At 41.2% G+C, this 25,225-nt stretch overlaps 1 protein-coding gene across 10 annotated transcripts in view; it reads right to left on the bottom strand.

Annotated features, from left to right (window-relative positions):
* Window positions 1-17,708: 17,708 nt before the first annotated feature.
* The window catches only part of Nlgn4x (neuroligin 4 X-linked), a 353,927-nt gene continuing 346,410 nt past the window's right edge, over window positions 17,709-25,225 (bottom strand). For all 10 annotated transcript variants that reach the window (XM_004867340.4, XM_087209942.1, XM_004867341.4 and 7 more), the window contains one exon: window positions 17,709-21,544. In XM_004867340.4, coding sequence (XP_004867397.1) covers window positions 20,695-21,544 — 850 coding nt within the window. In that variant the 3' untranslated portion in view covers window positions 17,709-20,694. The remainder of the gene's footprint in view (window positions 21,545-25,225) is intronic.

Below are 25,225 nucleotides of genomic sequence, written 5' to 3'. Positions count from 1 at the left end.
ATTCTCCAAAATAGACCACATACTCACACATAGAATATGTTTAAGTAAATGTAAAGGAATTGAAGTCATCCCCTGTATATTATCAGATCATAGTGCGATGAAATTGGACATCCATAGCAAAAGAAACTCAAAAAATTTCATAAACATGTGGAAATTGAACAGCACACTTCTGATTAACCAATGGATCACAGAGGAAATTAAAGAAGAAATCAGACAGTTCCTTCAATTAAATAACAAAGACAATACAACATATTGGAATCTGTGGAACACTATGAAAGTAGTCTTATGAGGGAAGTTCATAGCAGTGAATACCCATATTAGGAAAACAGAATGAGCCCAATTAAACAACCTCATGCTGAACCTCAAGCTTCTAGAAAAAGAAGAAAAGGACAACCCCAGAGCTCATACAAGGGAGGAAATTATAAAGATCAGAGGAGAAATCAATGCAATGGAGACTAAGAGAACAATACAAAAATTAATGAAGCCAAGAGTTGGTTCTTCGAAAAAATCAACAAAATTGATAAACTCTTAGCCAACTTTGTCAGAAAAAGGAAAGAAAAGGCCCAAATCCATGCAATTAGGAATGAAAAGGGTGAAATTACAACAGACCCAGCAGAAATCCAGAGGATCATCAATACCTACTTCCAGAACCTATATGCCAATAAGTTGGACAACACAGAAGAAATGGACAGATTCCTAGATACATATGAATTACCAAAGTTGAATGAAGAAGACCTAAAAATTCTGAACAATCCAATATCAACCAATGAAATTGAAAATATAATTCAAAACTTATCAACTAAGAAAAGCCCGGGCCCTGATGGTTTCACTGCTGAATTCTACAAGACACTTAGAGAGGAACTGCTTCCACTACTGTTTAAACTCTTCAATGAAATTGAAAGGGAAGCAATACTCCCAAATTCATTCCTGGAAGCAAGCATCACCTTGATCCCAAAAGCAGAGAAAGGCCCACCTGAAAAGGAGAGTTATAGGTCAATCTCACTAATGAACATAGATGCAAAAATCCTTAATAAGATAATGGCAAACAGAATGCAGAAGATCATCAAGAAGATCATACACCCTGATCAAGTGGGATTCATCCCAGGGATGCAGGGATGGTTCAATATACGAAAATCAATCAATGTAATACACTATATCAATAGAGCCAAGGACAAAAACCATATGATTATTTCCATAGATGCAGAAAAAGCATTTGACAAAATCCAACATGCATTTATGGTAAAAACCCTACAAAAAATTGGAATAGATGGTCTCTACCTCAAACTGATAGAAGCCATCTATGAAAAACCAACAGCCAATATCATACTAAATGGGCAAAAACTGAAATCCTTCACACTAAAATCAGGAACAAGACAAGGATGTCCACTATCACCACTCTTGTTCAATATAGTTCTGGAAACATTAGCCATGGCAATTAGACAAGAGAAAGAAAGAAAAAGAATCAAGATAGGAAATGAAGAAGTCAAATTGTCATTATTTGCAGATGACATGATACTGTATATAGAAGACCCCAAGAACTCCACCAAAAGTCTTCTAGACTTAATAACCAAATTCAGTCAAGTAGCTGGTTACAAGGTCAACTCACAAAAATCAATAGCTTTCCTCTACAGCAATGACAGACTCACTGAGAGAGAAATAGGGCAAATAATTCCTTTCACAATAGCATCCAAAAAACTGAAATACCTAGGAATCGACCTAATGAAAGAAATCAAAGACCTCTTCTCTGAAAACTATGGCACTCTGAAAAGAGAGATTGAAGATGATATCAGAAAATGGACAGACATCCCCTGCTCCTGGGTAGGAAGGATTAATATAGTGAAAATGGCCATACTTCCAAAACTGCTATATAGATTTAATGCAATTCCAATTGAGATCCCAGCAGCGTACTTCATCAACCTTGAGAAAACAATCCAAACATTCATTTGGAACAAGAAGAGACCCAGAATAGCAAAAGAAATTCTAGGTAACAGAGACTTGGCAGGGGGTATCACAATCCCCTACTTGCAACTATACTACAAAACTACTGTGATAAAAACAGCATGGTACTGGCAAAGAAACAGACTTGAGGACCAGTGGAACAGATTAGAAGATGCAGAAACAACTCCAGACACACTCAGCCATCTCATCTTTGACAAAGGAGCCAAACACCCTCACTGGAGGAAAGATAGCCTCTTTAATAAATGGTGCTGGAAAAATTGGGCTTCAACTTGCCAAAGATTAAAACTAGACCTGTATCTCTCACCAGGCACTAAACTAAAATCAAAATGGATTAAAAATCTAAATATTAAAATAGAAACTCTGAACCAGTTGGAACAGAGGTTAGGTAGAACCCTTGAAGACATCAGTGTAGGAAAAGATTTTATGAACAAAACCTCAGTTGCCCATGAACTAGCACAAACAATCAACAAGTGGGATCTCTTCTTATTCAAAGGCTTCTGCACAGCAAGAGGAACCACCAGCAGTGTGAAGAGACAACCCACAATGTGGGAAAAAATCTTCACCTGCTCTTCCTCAGACAAAGGTCTACTATCTCAAATCTATAAAGAACTTAAAAAGATCAGACCTCCCAAATTTAAAGACCCAATCCGAAAATGGGCATCTGAAATGAACAGACATTTTTCAGACAAGGAAGTAGAAATAGCAAATAAATATATGAAAAAATGTTCAACATCACTGGTCATTCGAGAGGTTAAAATGAAAACAATGCTGAGATTCCACTTCACTCCAGAAAGAATAGCTGCTATCATGAAATCAACCAATAACAAATGCTGGTGGGGCTGTGGGGAAAGAGGAACCCTGCTCCACTGCTGGTGGGAGTGTAGACTGGTGCAACCACTGTGGAAATCAGTATGGAGATACCTCAAAGAACTAGGACAGGAAGTCCCATTTGACCCTGCTATTCCGCTGCTGGGGATCTTCCCCAAAGAATTAAAAGAATCATACCACAGTTATATATGTGTGCCCATGTTCATAGCAGCACAGTTTGTAATAGCTAAAACTTGGAAACAGCCCAAATGCCCATCAACTGGAGACTGGATAAAGAAAATGTGGTTTTTTAATAAAATGGAATACTACTCAGCCATAACAAAGGAGAAATTAGAGACATTTATAATTAAGTGGATGTACATTGAGGCAATACTCTTAAGTGAAATAAATAGGACACACATGAATAAATTCCAAATAGTTTCTCTCATGTGAGAAACTGAAAGTGTAAACAAGGACTAAATGTATAATAGGTAATGTGAAATAGGAAGAAAAGGGGCAAAGGGGAAGGAAGTGGGAGGGCTGGGGAAAGGATAGAAGGGAATGGGATTAATATGAGAAAATGGAAAAATAGGAACAAAATCTTTGTAAATAGGAAGGAATGGAGGGGTTGAAGCGAGGGCTGGGCAAGGGTGAAAAATAAGAACCAAGAGAGATTATGTAAAGGTGCAAATTTCCAATGATGAATGTCATTATACTGTATACCTGAAATGTACCAATGATTAGAATGAATAATCGATAATGGAAAATAGGAAGAAAAGGTCCAAAGTGGTAGGGGTAGTGGGAGGGGCAAGGGAAAGGAAAAATGCTGAGAAATGGAAAAAATGGAAATAAAGTCTTTGTAAATAGGGAAGGGTGTAGGGGGTGAAGGGTGGGCTAGGAATGGGGAAAAAATAAGAACCAAGATGCATTATGTAAAGGTACAATTCCCAGTGAGAAATGTACAATTCCCAATGAGAAATGTAATTGTGTTGTATACCTACAATGTAGTAATAAAAGAATTTAATTAATTAAAAAGACACAGAAACTGCCTTCAATCGCTTAGTAAAACAGACTAGAAACACACAATAGGTCAGACTATAGGCAACAGTATATAGGGTACTCCTTTATACAATGATTTAGGTTTATATACTTCTACTCTGAATCAGATTTTCTTATAGTTAGTCTTAGTGGTATACTCATTTTGGACCATTGGACTAACTATGACCATATATGACTATATACATATATATTTGAGACATGTGTGATTCATGTATAGTATATGTGTATTTATTTTTTATATGCACACATGTATACATACTTAGCCACGTATTATACAATATTATGTGGGGTGGCATCATTAATCAGTAAAATTAATTTCTAGAGTAAGAAGTACAAGCCGGCCTTTTGTTTTCTTGCAAGAGAAAATGTAGATGTGAGTCTCACTGAATTACAGGAAATTGTCCAGGATACATGGGTAGTTCTCATTTGTGGTACAACTCTGTGAAAGTGTAGGGTTTGACACATAGATTTCAATTAACCTGGGAGGCACAAGGTCATTTTTCATGCCACAAGTCCTAAAGATGCTAATATTAAAAGGTTTATAACTTCAATTTTTAATAGTCTTAAATAACTTTGACATAGAGACTATCAGTGATTGAGTGGTCAAAGAAAATGTAGTATATATACTCAAGAGGATAGCATTCTGATCTTTATAAAGGAGGCATGGCTGGATGTGGTGGCACACAACTGTTGTTACAGTTTAGATCTAAAATGTTCCCTCCGTGTCTCAAATGTGTGGAACGTGACTGGGTCATGGGGCACTGTGCTCATCAGTGGAACATCATGGATGAGCTCCTGGTGAATGAGCTGTAGGAGGTGGGGGCTGGTTGGAGGAGGTCACTGGGGTGTGACCTGGAAGGGAGAGTTCTTGTCCCAGCTCCTCCCTTCTCTCTCTGCTTCCTGCTCACCATGATGTGAGCATCTTTCCTCCTCCTTGCCCATCCACCATGATGTTCCTGCCTTACAGCAGCTGACCATATCCTGAACCCTCTGAGACCTTTGGAGCAGCTGACCACCGACTGAACCCTCTGAGACCACTGGAGCAGCCAACTGTGGACTGAACCCTCTGAGACCATTAGAGCAGCTGACTATGGACTGAACTCTCTGAGACCATTACAGTAGCCGACCACAGACTGAACTCTCTGAGATCAATGGACTGAACCCAGCACTCTGGGTGACTGAGGCAGAGAATGGACAGTTTGAGCCCAAACTGGGCAATTTAGTGACTTAGTAAAAGGATATAGCTCAATTTGAAAACTCTGGGTTCAATCCCCCATACAAAAATTAATTAACTGATTGATTCATTCACGGAGGACCTTCAGATATTTACAACCACATGGCTGAATCTGGAGGACATTGTGTTGAATGAAATAATACTGACATAGAAAGACCAATACCACCAGAGAACGTAAAAAAAAGATCAAAATTATAAATTATAAATCCTTTGTAATGACTGAGGATGAGGAGATTGAATCCTGTTGGTCAGAAAATATAGTGTCTTATTTGGGAGGAAGAAATGATAAGCATTTGGAGTCATGGATGTGTTCATCAACTTGATTAGTCACTCCATAATGTGTACAAGCATCATCATATCACTTGGTATCCATCCATATACACAATGATGTTCCCTGATAATTTCAAGAGTAAGAAAGGGCCTGGGTGAGGCATATCATTGTAGCTTTCCACGACTCTAAAATTGTTCTAAAATTTAAAGAAATAAGTGGACATGATGGTGGATTCCCATGATTCCAGCATTTTGGAAGCTGAGGCAGGAGGATGGAAAGTTTGAGGTCTGAACTGGGGAGCATACTGAGGTTGAGGCCAGTCTGGACTATGTAGTAAGACCCTGTGTCGAAAAATGAAAGAGAGAAAGAAAGGCAGAAAGAGGGAGGAGAGGAAGGGAGGGAGGGAGGGAGAAAGGAAGAAAAAGGAAAACAAAGAAAGAAGAGGGAAAGAAGGAAGGAAGAAGAGAGCTAAAGAAGCATGGGTGGATGGAAGAAAGGAAAGACCAAAGATAACACTGTGAATGCCAGTGTTTCAATAGAGCACACGCCTGGTTTGTAAAAGTGTTTATTCCTGTACACATGTTTGGTGGGGAGGGTGCCCTGGGCACTGAACCCGTGCCCTCTGCAGTGACTCATGTCCCTAACCCACATATCATTTTATATATTAACTAATTATACATTAGTATTTAATTTTGTATATACTTTTTTCAGACGTAGTCTTGGTAAGTCTCTTAGTCTCCTAGGCTGGTATCAAACTTGTGACCCTCCTGCCTCAGCCTCCCAGAGTCCTGGGATTACAGGCCTGGACCATCAACCCTAGAAATGATTCTTTTTTCAAAATAATCCCAGAGACAGTGGTTTTCAGTGGTTTTACTTTCCTCCAACAACACGTGCAGCCATCATGTCTGAGGTCCTGTGTCCTAACTGTCATGGTCCTCCTGGTCTACCTCATCTCCTCTGAATCGAGTTCAAGAGTGTTTTCCAAGTGTTTCCATATTCCTTCTGGACACCGTGTTAGGCTGCAAGGCCTCATGAGGGTTTTCCCTGCTCTACACTGAAGTAAACTATGTATCTTGGGTATTTATTCTGTATTCCCACTGGACCCAGCTGCACACCAGCTATCAGGAAGAGCGAGGGAGGAAACAAAACCCAACAGACCAGAACCTGACACTAGGTTGCCAGGAAGAGTCACAGACCTCAGCGGAGCGGGGTGACTGCACCTGGTTTCCTCCAGGATTACTTGGAAACAAACTTCAACAAGAACCCCATTACTTGGAGCACTGGCGGATTTTCATGCCTTGATGCACTTCTCCAGTTTGGGCTCTTGGTGTGTCTTTTGCTGGACCCTGTGGTGTCAGCCGGTCCAATTCTCTGCATCTTTGACAGAGAAAATTCAGAGAACATGGCTTGAGTTCCAATCAACCACCACAGGACAGTAAGAGAGACCCCCAATTCATGAGCACACCAGCTGGATGATTCTCTCTCTCTCTCTCTCTCTCCCTCCCTCCCTTTCTCTCTCCTTTTATTTTTCAACTATTTATTTTTGTTTTGTTTTGCTTTTTGACACAGGGTCTCGCTATGCAGTTTAGGTGGATCTTGAACTCACTGTGTAGCCCAGACTGGGCTGGAACTCACAGCGATCCTCCTGCCTCAGCCTTCCAAGAGCTAGGATTACAGGTGCAAGTCACCACAACCCTTTTTTAACTAATAATATTAATTATTATTATTATTGCGATAATAATAGAAGGTGGTGCCAATAGAAGCAAGGGCCTTGCACGTACTAGGCAAGTGCTCTAAACTGAGCTCTACTCAGTCACTTATTCTCTTCCTTTACAATTAGAAAATCGTGTGCTTTACACAGTACTAGTGACATAGATACATACAACATCTTATTCCCTCACTGTCTGGGCAACACATTTTCCCCCATGCACGCCATCTTTTTATTTATGCTGGCATGAACTTGCATGCCCTGACCACCTCCTCCCTGTTAACATCAATAAATGGGCCTGCTTTTTCTTTTTTAAAAAAATAAAATACAGTGAAAGTATAATAAAATGTAAAGTGAACATTTTCTCTTAATTCACCGCACTCCAAATTCCCTTTCTCCAGTAATAGCTTTTAATATTTTGATGTGCAGCTTCCTTTTCCCATGAGAAGGAAGGAAAAATCAGACTGTACCAACCCATACTTATTTAGGGGCGCAGCATTCAACACCTGCGTGTCTACATTTGGACATCGTGCTCTACTTCAGCTCGATGCTACATGGCTTCACTTCCCTGGGATGAATGGATTGCTCCTGATGGCAATCAAAGAAGGAACTTCTTTATCCGCTTTTTTGTGTACCTCTTGAGATCCCACCATACAGTGGACCCTCAAGTCATGACCAGACTGACATATGAACAACTTGGGTAAAGACCAGAATTTTAGTTTTAACTTATGTCCAAAATCTTCAGTCATGACACGAATGCTGGCCACTCGTGCTTCCAGATGGTCTCAGATACAGACTGAACCCTAAAGAGCCCTGGAAGGAACATGACAGCATCCTCTCCTGTGTGGGATTCACTGAGAAATCCTGCACCAGGTTCTCTCTAAGGACTCTGAGCTCTGCCTGTGTACAAGAGAGAGACTCTGAAGGCTGTGTGGAGGAGCTGAGCCTGCATTGACCGACTGGAGTTACAACTAGCCCTCAGGAAGGGATTGAGTTGGTAAGGCAAGGGTCAGCTGTAATTATAAAAATATGCCTGCTCCAGTGTGCTGCTTTTTTCTATAGATGCACAAGTATTCACCTTAGCATTTATTGTGCAGCATGAGCATCTCAGCAGAGACCCGGAACAAGGCATCTGGTTTCAACCAGGCTCCTGAGCACATGTGCTTCGTGCAGCAAGGTGCTTGCCATGAATTTCCCAACCCCATCGTCATTGAAAAGCTGTAATAAGGTGAATTTTCTCCTGGCTTCCTCCCTCTGCCCACGACAGATCATGTTGTCTCTATCATCTATGCAGTGAAGAATTCTAGCAGCTGGTTTTAGACCGATATTTTGCACAATAAACAGACACGGATCCACCTTAGAAACGATGAGTCCATCTGACTCTTAATTACTATGTCTTTTTTCTAATAGTCTGACTACAAATGTGTGTGCTCACAGCCTGGAAGTATTTGTTCATGCCACGAACTGCGTTACACTCACTGACTGCTGGACAGTGGTCTTTTTGGAGGTAAAAATGCGGATGCCCCTTCAAATGGAATGTGGTGCCTAATGGAAGAAAAAACAATTATTTGGAGCTCCATGGAGGAAAACTCAAGCGTGAGTTTTGTAGAAGCAGAATATCTAAAAAGGAAAGGCAAATGCCTGAGTTTTGTTCAAAGGAAGGCAATTCTACACAGACAGAGACAGAGATGGGGGTGTTATCTGACTTATTCAGTCTTCTCTCTGACTGAGCATTGGCTGGCGGTAGCAGTACTCGTAACAAAGGATATGTAGAAGCGCTCCAAAGCCTCCGTCCATCCAAGATGATCCTGCAAACACGAAGACCTTTTGTGTGGATGATGGTACTACAGCTTGTACCAGATGTGATGGAAAAATACAGGGAATGTTGACATTTAAAAAATTATTACAGTAGGCAATTCCAGTAGTCACCCTCAGAATACTGCCTTTTGCTTCCAAGATACTCATCCCATCCTTCTTGCCACTTTCCTCAGCAGCTCTGGAAGTCCTCTTTTCTGAGGCTCTTTAATTGTGCGGTTGTGGCTGCCTCAGTATCCAAATAGATTGAGCATATTAACCTTTTATGGTCCTTCTGACCTTGGGGAAGACCCAGAAGCTACACAGTGCCAGAGCTGGTGAACAAAGCGAATGGGAACACAGCCTTGTGCATTTATGGGCTGCTTTTCCAAGGGATGATGTTGTGCTGCAGTGTTCACTGTATTTTGGATCACCCCTGGTGAAGACCCTCAGGAAAGAGGACTCCAGAGCTGCTGAGGAAAGTGGCAAGGACGGTGGGAGGAGGATGTGCAAATGTGTATTTGCTGTAAGACATTTTTACCATTTAAACATTCTATTTACTGTACATTTTCATCACCTTTTGAATTTAGGGTGTGATTTTAAGAAAAAGAATATCATCAGTCAGAGCCTGTTATAAACTGTGTTTGGAATAGAATTTTACCTTCCTTCAAGAAATCACTCATTTTCTCCTAGATCACATGGTCTCACATTTGCCTCCATGATGTTTTTTTTCAGTGGTCCTCACTGAATATCTTTAATTCTCTGCTGCCATTTGTATTTCAAATTTATCCACTGGGTAGGTTTTTCTGTTTTCATACATGAGGCTTCCATTGATACAGGTCATCGTCATCCTTATGACTGTTTCAGCATTATCATTTGCTAAGTGTGAATTGAGATATACTTTTTGGTTTTGCTAAGTAGGAAAAACTTGGTGGAGAAGGAAGTGTCATTTTAAATAGGCTTTGTAGCCAGGAAAGCAATTGAACAAATTAACAACAGAAAAATGCATGCCCTTGCTCCTCTTTCTGGAAAGAAAATAGGATAAGTAATGGAAAACCTGGATGACAATGCACAACCCTTCCAAGTTCCACAGACTTCACAGCAACTTGTACATTGTTCAGTTGGGTAGATATTGAGGAGGGTGTATGAGGAATAATTCCGGGACATGGTCACATCATAAGTGTTAGTTCACTGCAGTATCTGGTCGATTCACGATCGGGTGGATTAACACAGTGACAATCACACTCGTGTTACTTTTAATAGGAATATTGCCTCGTGTGGCTCCAAGATTTCTCTCGGCATATATTGGCATCAAAGTGCGTCCTGATAAATGAGAACTCACCCTGGTATCTTAGTGTAGATGTCAGCGTGACAATTCCTCAGAATTCTTGGCCCTGGAGAATATATTCTTTACATTATATTAATTTCCCCAAAATGCCAGAGTTCGAGGCTCGTAGAAAGACCAAAAGAAATGTGAATGTCAAACTTCCTCTGATTTTTTGTACAATAAACACCTACATAGATAATAAAATATGATGTTGCAATCTATTTTCTCAAAATCAGAGACATCAGAATCAACTCTTCCTTTTGTCTGTCTGATATTGGAACAAAATGTCCAAAGTCTATTTTAGACAGTAACTGTCATTTTTACAGGCAAAGTAATTTTACTATTCTTTTTCTACCTTGGTATCAAAAGTGGCTCAAATCCTTTGGCAACCCTTTTTTGCAGACATGGTAGAAATACTTATTTTTCCCACTCACTCTGCTAATTAGTGTAAAATGCAAAATGTTGACCCTTTATATTCTCTAACACATATGTACTTGAAATAACAGAGGGATACATCTTAAAATAGTAGTCTGAACTTTGAGTCTGCACAGGATAGATTTAACTAAGAATATAAAATGATTCCCTAGTTCAAAAGAACATAGCTAAAGTTTATTTCAGTTCTAGCTTCTTTATGTTAAAAATTCATTATCTGACAGGCTCCCAAGTTATGTATGAACTCCCCCTGATAAACGCAGTCATTATGGATTGCAAACAGGTACTAATAAAAATAAATTTAAAAAAATTTTAAAAATCTGAAACTTTTTCAGGGTCCCGAATGAACAGAAGATGGAAAATTTTATTCCTGAATTTGTGTGGTAGGTAGCAGTGAAAAAACAGGTGTACTAAAAAATTAAGGAAAAGGTCCAAAGGAGTAGGGGAAGTGGGAGGGGTAGGGGAAAGAAAAGAAGGGAAAGGAATTAATATGAGAAAAGGAAAAAAAAGGAAACAAAGTCTTTGTAGATAGGGAGGGATGGAGGGGTTGAAGGGAGGGCAGGGGGATGGGGAAAAATAAGAACCAAGAGAGATATGTCATGTAAAGGTACAAGATCCCAATGATGAATGCGATCATAATGCATACCTAAAATGTACCAATAAACTCATTGGAAAAAGAAAAAAAGAAAGAGACAAAAAACAAAAAGAAAAAAAAACTTCTTAATTTCTTGACCCGTGTACCCACAGGAAACTGAGAGGCAGTCGGTGAGCAGTTTTTGGCTATGGATTTTCATCTCAGGCAACTGGTGCTTCGTTCCCGAAACCCATCTTCATGATGCATTTGGTAAATTCTGTATAGCAGTACATGTTTTGTTTCCTGCACTAAAGGTAAAATGAGAAAAAAAAATAATAAAACGTAAACTGCCACTCTACAAAATTCTTTCTATACCCCGAATCTACTCTGGATAGATTCAAGGATGTGGGAAAGTCTGGTTTATAAAAGTTTAAAGATTGAAGGCTACTAATGTTCTGGCAGAGATAACAGTGGCTTTTATTTATGTATGTATGTACGTATTTATTTGCATTTGTGTTTTGTATGTTCTGCATTTTCCAAAATGCATTTCATCCTGCATTTTTTGCATTTTCTAAAATAACTGCAAGGGACATACATCTGCACTAAATGAGTGTTTTAGTAAATACTTGAGGAACACAGAAATCCAGACTAAATGGTCCGGTTGCAGACACAGGCTGCCATATTTTTCATCATGGAGATTCCTGCAAGTCACTCACCCTTCTGTCTCTTCCCTCACCTGTGAAATGAGAGAAATTTGTATGCCGGGGCTGGTATAAGTGCTAAATGACTTAATGCCTATAACTTATTTAGAACACATTCTGAAGATTATTCCAAACCTTTCCATTTTCAACCAAGTCCTTATTCTTGCCATGACTGAGTCAGTATTTCAAACACCCGAGTATTTGTTTTGTAAAGCTTTTCTACAGCACATGTGTATTAGAACATTTTCATTCTTGCCGTGATTCAAGGTTCTGTAAGTGGTTCAGTCTCCCCTGTTAAACTAAGACCGCTGGGCGTTTGTTTTAAAAGTGTGTCTGCAAGCCAGGAGCAGTGAGCACACCTCTAGTCCCCACAACCTGGGAGCCTGAGGGAGGAAGGAGCATTGCAAGTTGGAGCACATCCTGGGCTCTTTAGTGACTTAGAAGACCCTATCTCAAAACGAAACATAGAAAGAGAACTCAGGACATAGTTCAGTGTACAAGCCCTACGTTTTGCTATTTTTATATAGTCATTTAGGGTCTAATGATATTTCAGAACACATAGAAAACAATGGTCCCAAAAGATGATAGTGAGGCTGAAGACCTACAATTGCCTAGTATTTTTATACTAATTGTTGTGTGTATAGAGACGTGTAGATACACAAATACCAGAGTGTTGCAACTATCTACGGTTTCGGTCACAGGCTGCATAGCTTTGTCATGTAGGAGCACTGGGCTAGACCATGTATCCCAGCCATGTCCCGGGCTAGACCTCGTATGTCTGTGTAAATACCCCAACCCTGTGATGTTGCCCAGTGACAGAACCTCCTGCCCATGCGTTCCTCAGAATCTATCCCCATCCTTAACCAATGCACTTCTGAGACTTGAAAAATGCAGTTGATTGAGAAACACAGTGGACCCTCAAGTTACAACCAGCCTGACATACGAATGACTTGGGTTAATGAGGCTCATGGAAGCCCCATCTGCCTGTTGTTCTCTATAGCACGTACCCAGGTAAACATCCAGATCTCAGCTGTATTGACTTACAACCAACTCGAGTGAAAACCAGCCCTTGAAATCGATAGAGTTCGTAAGTCAAGGGTGCACTGTACTTGAAGTAAGAAGAAAACCCAGTGACGATTTGTGTGCACTCTATGTTCATACATGATACGTATTACCACGGGAAATTCAAGTGTGTAATGGATGTAATGTTAACCCCCGAGGATATGGAAAATCGAGTTGGCCGATTTTACAATGGAAGCATCATAGAGCTTCTAATATTTGTAATTAGGGGTGGTCCCAAATTGTAGTTCTTATGGGGAAGTTTTAGGATCTTGTACTGGGGTACCAGAAATCTATCTCACTATCTACTTATACTGCAAAAGTCCAAGGTGCTGTGTCTAAGATTCGGAAGAAGAGATGGGTGATATTTTCTTTTCGGCCATGGCTGTTTGTGATTGATGTCATTCCCAAGCGATTCTTGCCCGTGTGCCCTCACCCTGTCCCAGCCACAGGCTATGAAGTCTCGGTGGGCTCTCCAGAGTGTGGGTGTGGAGGGTCACATTATATAGCATGGCACCCTGCAGATGGATCTTTCCTTCTCTGTCCACCTCTTTGTGTTTAAAGTTTTTATATTTGTGCGCAGTTCTCATGCACCGTCCACTGGTTCATTCTGGGGAGCTGGTGCTCGCACAAACCGCCCCTTCCCCGTGCTTCCTGCCACCCTCCCCTTCCCCGCCCTGCTCTCTCCTCCATCCATTTCTGCTTCTTTGAAGACAAGCGTGAGAATCCCTGAGGAGAGATTTCCACTTTTATCTTCTCTCCACGACCTAGGTTGTTTTTTTTAAACGGGAAGAAGAGAGATGAAATGGACAACTCAAAGGAGTTCTGAGAAAGGAGAGAAACAATAACCCTGCCATTTGGCCAGCTTGGTAACTAGTGCCAGCATACATGGGTGCATGTAGAGAGGACCCCCCAGGACAGTGCTGCATGGGGGCAGCCCTCAGTCTCCGTGGGCAGACACCAAATAGAAAGCTTCCTGTGTCTATGAAAAGTGCACCAAAAGGCAGCCCGCTCCCTGTTGCTCCACTGAAGACGAGGGTACTGTTCACTTTGCACACCTAACTTTGAGGTGAATGTTATCACCACCCCAGTGATTCCAGGTTAACGTTTGGCGCTGTGCTGTAGCTGCTCTGGAAATGTAGTTATAACAGGGTACAAAGTTTTCTTTCCTTCGTTCTTTCTCTCCCCTCCCTTCCTCCCTTTCTCTCCTTCCTTCCTTTCTTTCTTTCCTTCTTTCTTTCTCTTTCCTTCCTTCCTTCCTTCCTGCCTGCCTTCCTTCCTTCCCACCTTCCTTCCTTCTCTCTCTTCCTTCCTCTTTTTTCTCTTTTCCTTCCTTCCTTTTTCTCTAACTTGCCATCCTCCTGCCTCAACCTCCCAAGTGCCGGGATTACAGCCATTACAGCCACGCACCAGCACACCTTGTGGAAATGTTTTTTCGCTGCTCCTGGATGCACCTCTAGTCCCTATCTCCACCATCCCCGAAATGACTCCAATGTTGAACTTCCCACTGATTCCTCCCACTGCCTCTTTAATGTCTTAAAATCTCCCTCATCCTGTTTCAAATCATCCTCTTAACTTCTCCCATGCACAGCTCTCAAAAGAGTGGGGAAATAATCAAAATCATACATCTGCTGCGGGGTGAGCCTTTGTGAGGGAGACAGGGGTCCCCCTACCCTCGCCTGGATGGGGATCCAACCTTGATCCAGCTGTACCCTTCCCTTGAGTGGCCCTGCTTGGGAAGTAGCTCCAGGCATGCAAAGATGGCCTGGTCACTCTGTGATTCCGCTTGGGGTTTCCCAGTTTACCCCTGGCCAGAGCACGAACTCCATGTCTTCTATCTGCTGGCTACGCTTAGTGTTATTCTTCTCACCTTGCAAACCACCTCTGTTATTTCTCATCATTGATGAACCGGGCACTGTTGCCCAACCTTCTAGGTCCTCTCCCTTTGAAGGTGTAGAATTTCGTCTCCTCCAACCACCGCTTGTTTCCGTGTTTCCCCTACGGACTTCCAGAGACCTGGGGTACAGAGGAACTCCTTGGAAATGACTCCCCAACCTTCAGGGACAGGAGAAAGGGGCTAGGACTAGTCTTCCTTTACCAAGGAGGGTACTCTGTCCAGCACCCACTGCCGTTCACGAGCCCTGGGCTTCCCCGCCTACCCCGAGTTCAGGGATTAGAGGAACTTTATCCGTCTTTCTGTTTTTTTCCATTTTGCAGTATTGGGGATGGAACCCCAGCCTCAGGCATGCTAGGCAAGTGCTCTACCACTCAGTTACACACCCAACACTTTTTGTGTTTCATTTTGAGACAGGGTCTTGCCAAATTGCCCAGGCTGGGCTCGAACAGGTGATTCTCTTGCCTCATTCTTCTGAGTTGTTGGAATTACAGGAGTGCACCACCATACCTGTCTTGCTGTCATTTTTATCAGCGACAGAATGCAGGCCAGGGTGTGGCGCACATATTCTAAAAGTCTGCTGAATGCACGAATGAATGCATCTATTTTCACATGCATGAAGGCTAAAAGTGTGTAAAGTGGTGAAAATGAGAGACTCTCTCAGCTAATGTGTACTAAAAAGGTTAGATTTGAATCCTTCCAGATGGTATTTCTATTACATGTTTCCGTGTATATTTATGTGAATATGTATATAGAGGCAGATGGATATATATGTATGCATAACTGCATGCACGTACATATTTAATGGGAAATACAATAAATAGATATAAAGTGCACAAGGATCTAGTAGATATGCATTTGTGTATGATATATACACACATGTGCACACACCAGAATGTGTATACTTGTATATTATATAAACACACAACATACACACACAGATGTATGTAGTATATTTATATTTATATATGTATCTGTATTCCTCCATGTGTTTATACACTTAGTGAGAATGATATTTGAGAAAGTTAAAGAACATATATATCTGTGCACACACACATGGTGTGTATTTATACATGTGTTCTAATTCTTAGAAGTGCAACCATCAAGGATATCAAGTGCATAAATTTCCACAAATATATGCTTGTGTATGAAACATGAATATATATTTTTATACATAATACATTTACCCTGTGCAGGCACACAAACAGACATCCATATTTATGCATTCATAAACACCCACACACATATATACGCTCATATAGCTCATATATGTATTCATTTGCATGTGTGGATATATATTTAATAAAAATGCTAGGCTTGGAAATTTAAACTATATACATATCTGCCTATGTGTGAAGTGTATGTGTATACAGTGGACCCTCTTGTACATACATTTCACCTTACTGAGAGATCATTTTTGATGAGATCACATTGAGTTAGTGTCTCATGAAATATCTGTAGAGATGCTAACATAACAGGGGTCTTCATAGCAGTTATGCAATACATTTGATATACCAAATACGGTGGATCCTCAAGTTATGACTGGCCTGATATAGAACAACAGGGGTACGAATGGAATTCTACTTTTAACTTTTGACCAGAGTCTTGAGCTATGACCTGAATGCCAGCTGCTCGTCCTTCCAGATGGTCTCAGATACCAATTGAAACCTAAAGAGCTCTGGAAGGAACAGGACAGCGTCCTATCCCACGTGGGGCTCACTGAGAAATCCTGGGCCAGTGTCTAAGGACAATGAGCTCTTCCTGTGTACAGGAGGAAGACTCTGAAGGCTGTGTGGAGGGGCTGAGCCTCCACTGACCAACCTGAGTTAAAACCAGCCCTCGGGAACAGATTGAGTTCCTAAGTCAAGGGTCCAGTGTATATATTTTATGTATATATCTACATGTATACACACATACATTATGTATAGATGGTGTCGATCTATGACAGAAGGCACACCTATGGTATATGTGTATATATGTACATCCATGTTTGTATACATACCTCATATATATAGAATGCATATGTATGGGGTGTGTGTGTGTGTGTGTGTGTGTGTGTGTGATAGTATGTGCGCCTACAGTGCCTGTTTGTACACCGTGTAGACACATATGTGTTGGCACATGCACACAAACATACACACCTTTTCCCCCATCACTCTCCTCATAAAGAGGTGAAATAGAGCACAGCAACACAACCCTTCTTTTCTTTCTCAGATGGATCCATGGCTGGGGATTTCACCTCCGAGCACATGACTTGCAAAGCTCGACTGCACACACTCCTGTGGCAGACAGTGCTCTGAGAGGTCCTACATGGTTTAGAGTCTCCTCCCTCCTGGCTTCAGGCGTCCAGCCGTCCACATCCTCCTTGGTCAAATGCGAGGTGGCCAGGATCTGCTACTCTGACTGTCAAGTGAGATGTGGGTGGCTGGACCCCGAAGAGGACTCAAGAATGGACGTGCCCATGGTAGGGCAGTGTTTTTTACCCCCTGTGAGGTCAGAGGCACTGCTTGGTGTCCCTCGAAGATGTGCTCACAGCCTGCTTTCCGCGGGACAGCTTAGAACACTTGCATGTCAAACAGGACTCAAAGCCTTGTCAGAACGGGCAGTGGAGTTAGGAATGAATGCAAACCTTCTCTCACACATGGGACCCGGCCGGCGAAATGAAGGCCAGGGGAGCTACCTCAAAAGTAGAGAAAGATACTGTGCACTGAGCCAAACGAAGTCACTCATTTTTTTTCCCCACTTGAGCTCATACATTTATAGTTGCTCTTTGCCAGAGAGGAAGCATACCATGAAGACAAAATCAGTCAATCAATCAATCAATCAATCACCAAACAAGATCCATCTCCTACAAAGAAAGAATGGAGACATAATTATTTGCACAAAGCATTAGAAAATACTGTGATATTTTATTATTAAAAATGCTGCTGAAAAGTTTATACATATGTGTCCAGCCATATATATCTTCTATCATTACTTAAGGCAAAATCAAAAAACAAAATTGCTAAATAATAACCCAACAAACCATTAAACCCTGCGTGCCTTTTAAGATCTAGAATAAAAGCCTAAGAAAGTACTTTTTTTTCTTTTTTCTCCTTTTTTTCTTTTTTCTCTTTTTTATAGATAGCAAGTGTATTTTTTTCTCATAGAACTCTATGAAGATTCTATAACCTCTTTCCTTGTAGAAATAAGATATCCTTTACGATGTATTAAATTGCTTTTGATCATAATCCTCTGTAAAAGCTAAAATTATTCACTAAACATGAACTCCGTGTCCTCATTGAAATGTCACGAGGCTGACGGACGCATGAGGGTACATATTGCTAGCAGAAGACGAAACCCACACTGGAATTCACGTTACAAATATACAGAACCAGCGGCGATGGGACAATTATCCAGTCCCTTCGTGTGTCTCCTGTCTGTTCTCAGCTTCCGAGGACGAAACATAGCTTGCAGGAAATGGCTTGGAAAATCGCTTTAGAAGAAAATGATGAATTGGAGACAACACTTTAGATCCGTGACATCGCGTCGTCAAGGAAGGACTCTTGATTCTTCACGCGTCCTAAGTCGGGGGCGTTACATGTCACATGTTTATATATACAGAGAAGAACTCTTGAGATGAAACCCACATAGGCAACAGGATTGATTGAGTGATTTTTTTTTTTTTTGCATTTCTAAGAAGTCTTTTTAATTTTTTTTTTTTTTTTTTTGCGGGGGTGGGGCTAGAGGTCACACACTTTTAGCTACCGCTACCTTTTTAGGGCAGGAAATTTCAGTATTGAAAAGCTGTTATCTTGGGGAAATGGAAGCAGCTGTACCACATTTATGCAGAATACCTACCTGGACCACAGCATCTAAGTCTGGATTTCTACAACACTTAAAATGCAAACTAGTTCTGACGCTATGTTCGAACATCTTTGGCTACTGTTACTTGGTAATGCAGTCATATTCAAAGGACAAAAAGAAAACTGACTCTCCTGTTTTGTTCCACCTTATAACCCCCAACACACCCCTTAGAGGAAAAATGATAATAGAAATAAAAAACAATGAGTCATTACACGGTAGAAATCTGAGGATTGCTAATTCAAAGCGGGTGAATAATTTCTATTGATTTCCTTGACAGTGTAGCTCTCTGAATTATCCAGGGAACCAGTGCAAAGAACTCCTGATACCGTGTCTTGTTTGGGGAAATTTTTTTTCCTTTTTTTCCAGGTTGTTCATCCATGGTGATTGCTACCCAAATCGGCAAAAAACGATTATTTTCACACAAGCATATGTTTTATCCCATAAATGATAGGGAGGTTAGGGGTGGGCTGGCTTATACAGAAGGGTTGCACTGCTTCCATGAAAAGCACATCTCCTCCCTCTGAGCTGATTATTCACGCTAAGCAGGTAACCCCAAACCCTCAGCCTCTGCAGCTGTAGTAGGACACAAAGCCGTATTGACCACAAGAGGCACAAGCCCTCTAAAGACAAGCTTTCTTTCCCTTTTGGCAACATCCTAGGATGGGAAGGAACTCTTCCTAAATATATGCAAAAGGCCAGGATTACAGAATGAGACTTGTATCACGCTGTGTTTGGGGTTTTTCTCTGTCTCCTTGCTGGCTGCCCGCATGTGTCCCTGAATTTGACATGCGTTAATGAACACTCAACTCAGGGGAACCAATTTTGCATGGTGATCTCAGGAAGGCTGACCACACCAGAAAATAAGTTTTGGGGAGGGGGATAATAAACACAACAGTCTCCCTAAGAAGGCTTCTGTCTTGTGCGTTTTGCACACCTGGGAAAGGAGACACAGGCAAGCTGGATGGACGGACAGACGGGAGGGCAGCCTGGGTTTTTCCCTTCTGATGCCACGTCGTCTCACAAATGAAAAGAACTCGAAAAATCCCTTCTTTTTTTTCTTTAACCACAAAGCATGAAGAACCAGAGTGTTGTTTTTTGTGGGTTTGCTTGTTTTTGCTGGGGAGGAAACAGAGGTGGTTTGACTAATGTATATATATATATATTTATATTTATATACATTCAGAACACAATGAAAAATCACAACCTTGCTAAAAGCTCTTCCAAACTGAAAACATCAATGAAAGCTTTTTTTTTCTTTTGTTCCCCCTCCGTGTGTGTGTGTGTGTGTGTGTGTGTTGTTTAAACTCACAACTATATACAATTTCTTTTTTTTTATTTTTACAAGATTTCTTAAATATCGTTCAGGCTGGCAAAACACCTCTTTGCACAGAATCTGATAGGATTTTTTTTTTCCAGCATAGTCAAGTCTTTTATTTTAATAATAAAATTCTACTTTTTTTTCCTTCTCTCTGGATTACAACTCTTGATGTATGCTGTGTGAAAAAAAGAACACATAGACACTCTCTTTGCTTGTTTTGAGCCACCCATGGTATGCCACGTAAAGAACTTATTTTTTTTCAATTGTAATTTTTGTTAAATTAAAAAAAAAAATCAGATGTCCCTGGCTGGGTTCCAGAAGTGTGAACTGCTCATCGTTAACGCCAGAAAGATCTGAATCCTTGGACGGGGATGTTCTGTCGAGGGGAGAGGTCTTGGGGGAGGGGTGAGAAACCTTAAAGCAGTGCTGTCAGAGAAATGTCGGCTTTTCACATTTCGTAGGGTGCGAAGTGGAACCCCCAGGTCAGAGAAATGTCTAGGTCAAGGGTCTGGGGGTCCGGATGACCGACCGTCCCTGTGGCTGGAGTTGTCATCCTCTGTCGGTGAGGTGCTGAGCAGGAAAAGCTCTCCTGATGGAGGTGCAGATGTGTCTTTCTGCGCCTCCTCGTGTCTGCAGAAGGGAGGACGGACGGACGGGAGGGGGCAGCGCAGGTGGAGGGAAGGATGCAGGGACCTGAAGGGTACCGCAAAACTATACCCTCGTGGTGGAGTGTCCGTGCGGTAAATTTGTACTGTTTTGTCCCCCGCTGAAGGTGTTGAACGTGTGCAACGGCTGCATGCCCGTCAGTGTGTTGGGGATCATGGTGATGGTGTTGGGGGTCATGAGCGGGATGTCATCCGGAGACCGGCGCAGCGTGAGCGTGTAGTCCGGGGGACAGGCGAGCCGCAGGGTGTCGTGGGCCTGCAGGGACTCGCACTCATGGTCGTGCTCCAGCTGCTTCATCTGCAGGGACATGATCTCTTCGTTCTGGATGTGGGCGATGTCATTGGTGGTGTTCCTCTGAGGGCTGGGCCGTCTGTGCGTCTCGTGCCGCCTCTTGTCCTTCTTGTAGTATAGGGCCGCGAAGGCCAAGATGTTGAGGAACAGCAGGGAGGCCCCCACGGCGATGGTGACGCTCAGCTCGGTGGAGTAATCCCTCTTGGTTTCGATGAGCACAGTGGTGTCCTCGGGCCCCGGCTTGTGAGGCTCCTTGGCCTGCTTCGGGTTGTTGGCCGGGGTGATGGCCGGGCGCTTGGTGGTGGGCCAGATCTTGGCCGGAGAACGGCGAGTGCCGTAAGGAAAAGATGTCATGTCTGGCGGGGGCACCTTCGTGGTGGTGGAGACGTACTGGAATATCTCGTTCAGGTTGTGCAGGTGGGGGACCAGCTCGAGCCAGAAAGCCACTTTGGTGGCCCGGTAATGATCACGCACTCTGGGTTTCAGACCGATGTGCAGGTACAACTGGTCCTTGGGATTGTACTTAGACCAGGCCACCTCCTCGAAGCGGTTGGGTTTGGTGTGGATGAACTTGGTGTCTTGGGGAACGGGCTGGTTGGGATCCCTAGGGGTGGATGATGGGAGGGAAGAATGACAGAAACAAAGGTCAACATGCTGCCGTACCTGACAGGCAAGACTCTGAAAGTCCTAAGAGTCAAGACAACTTGCGTTCAGCTTGTTGCATTTTTAGGAATGGGCACATCTACATTTTCTCTTGCAAGAAAACGAAAGGCCAGCTTGTACTTCTTACTCCAGAAATTAATTTTACTGATTAAAGATGCCCCTCAACACATAATATTGTATGATATGTGGCTAAGTATGTATACATGTGTGCATGTGAAGAACAAATACACGTATACTATACATGAATCACACATGTCTCAAATATATATGTATATAGTCATATATGGTCATAGTTAGTCCAATGGTCCAAAATGAGTATACCACTAAGACTAACTATAAGAAAATCTGATTCAGAGTAGAAGTATATAAACCTAAATCATTGTATAAAGGAGTAACCTATATACTGTTGCCTATAGTCTGACCTATTGTGTGTTTCTAACCAACATCTCTGGCCACTGGAGAAAGGCAAATTGCAACAACACCGAGATTCCCTCATATTCCAGGAAGAACGGTCATCATCAAAAAGAAAAATAATGGGCTGCGTGTGCTACTGCACACCTGTGATCCCAGCACTCGGGAAGCTGAGGCAGGAATATCACCATGAGTTCAAAGCCAGCCTGGACTACATAGTGAGTTCAACTCCAGCCTGAACAACATTGTGAGACTCTTGTCTCGAAAAAACAAAAGGAAAGAAAAGAGAAACCCTACAATAACAAAAACTGCTGAGACTTTGGGTAGAAAACAACCCTTACACACTCTTACCAGTAATGTAAAGTAGTATATGCACTTTCGATGCCAATATGGATATTCCTAAAATAACTAAATATAGAAATCCCATTCCAACAAGATATTCCCCTTCTAGGTATGTTCCCAAGAGAGTTAAGGATATCATTTCACAGTGATTCATGCCTAACTATGTTTATAGCAGCACGATTCATAATAGTTAACTATTTGAAGCAGGCTATATGTCTATCAACAGATGAATGGATAAAAAAAATGTATTTATACAGCATGGAGTACTACTCTGCCATAAACAAACATAAATGAGTCATTTGTAGGAAAACAGAGGCCTTTTGATACCACAATACAGAGTGAGATAAATCAGACAAATAAGCCCAAATATCACATAGTTTCTATTATATGAGAAACCCAAAACATGAAAAAAGAATGACATAAAATACATATAATGAGAAATAAGGACATAAGTCTTTTAGAAATGGGAAAAGGACCAAGAGATGATGGGAGGAGGAAGTAAGAATTAAAATGTGCAATGTACATGAACCAACTCCCCTTGAAATGTGCAATCATTATGCCCTACAAGCATGTACTAATAAAATTTAAAATCTTGAAAAAGTTATCTTCCAACAAAAGCAAATCCTAAGGGCAGTATTGTGGCATCCTCAGTACATTTTCAGCGTTTTTAAATGCACCAGTTCATCTTCAGCAATGATAAAGGAAAACCGTATGCTTCTTGCAATACTGTCAGGATGTCATATCCTTTGAAATATGCTTCTTAGCCAGGGTTTAATCCCTAGAACTGAAAGAAAAGAAAGAAGGAAGGAAGAAAGGAAAGATGGAAGGAAGAAGGAAGATAGATAATAGAAAGATAGGTAGATGATAGATAGATAGATAGGAAGGAATGAAGGAAGATAAGCTTTATAATTACAAATTGTAAATACATGCACGAACTTTTTTGCTTCCTGTTTTAAAGGGTACTAAGCACATATTCAAACATCTTTTAAAGTCCGAGAAAAAATATCAAGCAACATTTCACAAAAAATAAGAAGTCTGGTAAAATGGTACTTTTAGATATGGTGAGGTTATTATCATGTTTAGGCTACAAAAATCACCATGCCCCATAGCGCACATGAGTCTGGGTGCTAAGTGTGCTTAGCAGCTATGAGCCAAAAAAATTATCTCATTAATTGCTTTGCCCTACCGAAGGCAGCCTAAAGGAGAATCACCAAGATTTAGAGATAACCCACAAAACATAAAAAATTTTAGCAAGTTTGCAGCAACTCTGGCCAGGTGGCTATTCTCATGTCTTCCATTCATGGGCCAGTGAAGTTAACTGTAAAACAGAGTATATTCTATTGGCCATCAGGATTTTTGAGATGACGCATGATTCAATGCCAGTGAGGAAAGAGAACTCCATCTGACACTCAGCTGCAGAGTTAAACTCGGTGGGAGTCGCGAATCCTCCCATCGTTGCCAGTGCTGTGACACCGGGACTCAAAGTCATCCCTTCCTGGTAGGAGATTTGGGACGTTCCTATTTCCTTCCACAGTCAAAGACCAGGAGACAGCATGGCCTCACCGAAGATTCACCAGTAACCATGAACTGTACAGATTCAGTCAATCCATGTGGTTGTCCATGCAGTGAAAAACTCAATCAATCAATCAATCAATAATCAATCAATCAATCTGTCTTTAATAAACAATTTTTTGAAATTCTATGCTTTTTACCCCCCAGTACTGGGGATTGAGTTCAGGGCCTTCAGGCTGAGCCACACACATAGTCCTTTTTATTTTATTATTATTATTTTTATTTTGAGACAAGATTTCACTAAGTAACTAAATCTCTTAGGCTGGGTCGGAACTTGCAATTCTCCTGCTTCAGTCTCCCAGAGTACTGAGATTACATCTTTGCAGGTCTCTATTTTGTACCTATGAAATCTTGAGCAAGTTCCAGCCTCAGTTGGCTTTACCTTACTGATCAGGTTTGTGGTTAAAATATGAGGCTTGGAGGATAGAGAAGAATGTCCAAAACAACAACAACAACAACAACAAACCAAAACAAACAAACAAACAAAAAAACTAAAGTATGTGGCCAGCAATAAAAAGACAAGAAATAGTATCTACCATCTTCAGATCCATAAAGTAGAACAAGTAAAAGATGCTAAGGAAGCCTTTAAAATCATGGTGCATTCGTTGGCCAGTATATATAGAGATGGCCCTTGATTTATGATGCAGTTGTGAACTGATAAACATATCTTAATTTGAAAATATTTTAACTGGATACCGTGTCTTACTGGATACCTGGAAAAGTACTGATCACATACTGGCAGGCCAGGAAAAAACTATCAAAATTCAAAATCTGCTATGGCACACATATTAGTTGTGTAGCACTATAAATTTTAAAAGTAGTACATCGAACCATCATAAATCAAACCAATATATGTTGGCAACCACCTGTATACTGCACAGGGTGCACAATATACACAAGAGTTCTAGGTATTCTATTCGCTGTAGCATATTACTCAGCATCTGTATACTTAATGTGGAATATAGCATATACGAGTAGACTATTTTATATATTCAGTTGAACAATATATACAGTGTATATATTTTATGTTGTGTATCGTGTATACAAGTGCCTTGTGTTCACTGCATACTTATTCCATCCTATATACTGTATATAGGTATTTTTTGTATATATAAACCTATCTTTGTTGTAAAATCTTATAAAGACAAGTAAAGTTTACCTATACAGTTAAACTACATACACACTAATAGATATGATTTTACCATTGCCAATAAAATGAAAACACACACACGTACACACACACACACATGAAATGTTATAGGCCTTCGTATCATGAGTTTTCCTATTTAGTTACAAA

The sequence above is a fragment of the Heterocephalus glaber genome, unplaced genomic scaffold (genome assembly GCF_053883595.1).
Source record: "Heterocephalus glaber isolate CG9 unplaced genomic scaffold, H.glaber_assembly_v1.0 deba00001072, whole genome shotgun sequence".
NCBI classification, from domain to species: Eukaryota; Metazoa; Chordata; class Mammalia; order Rodentia; family Bathyergidae; genus Heterocephalus; species Heterocephalus glaber.
This window is presented reverse-complemented; position numbering and strand designations above follow the sequence as displayed.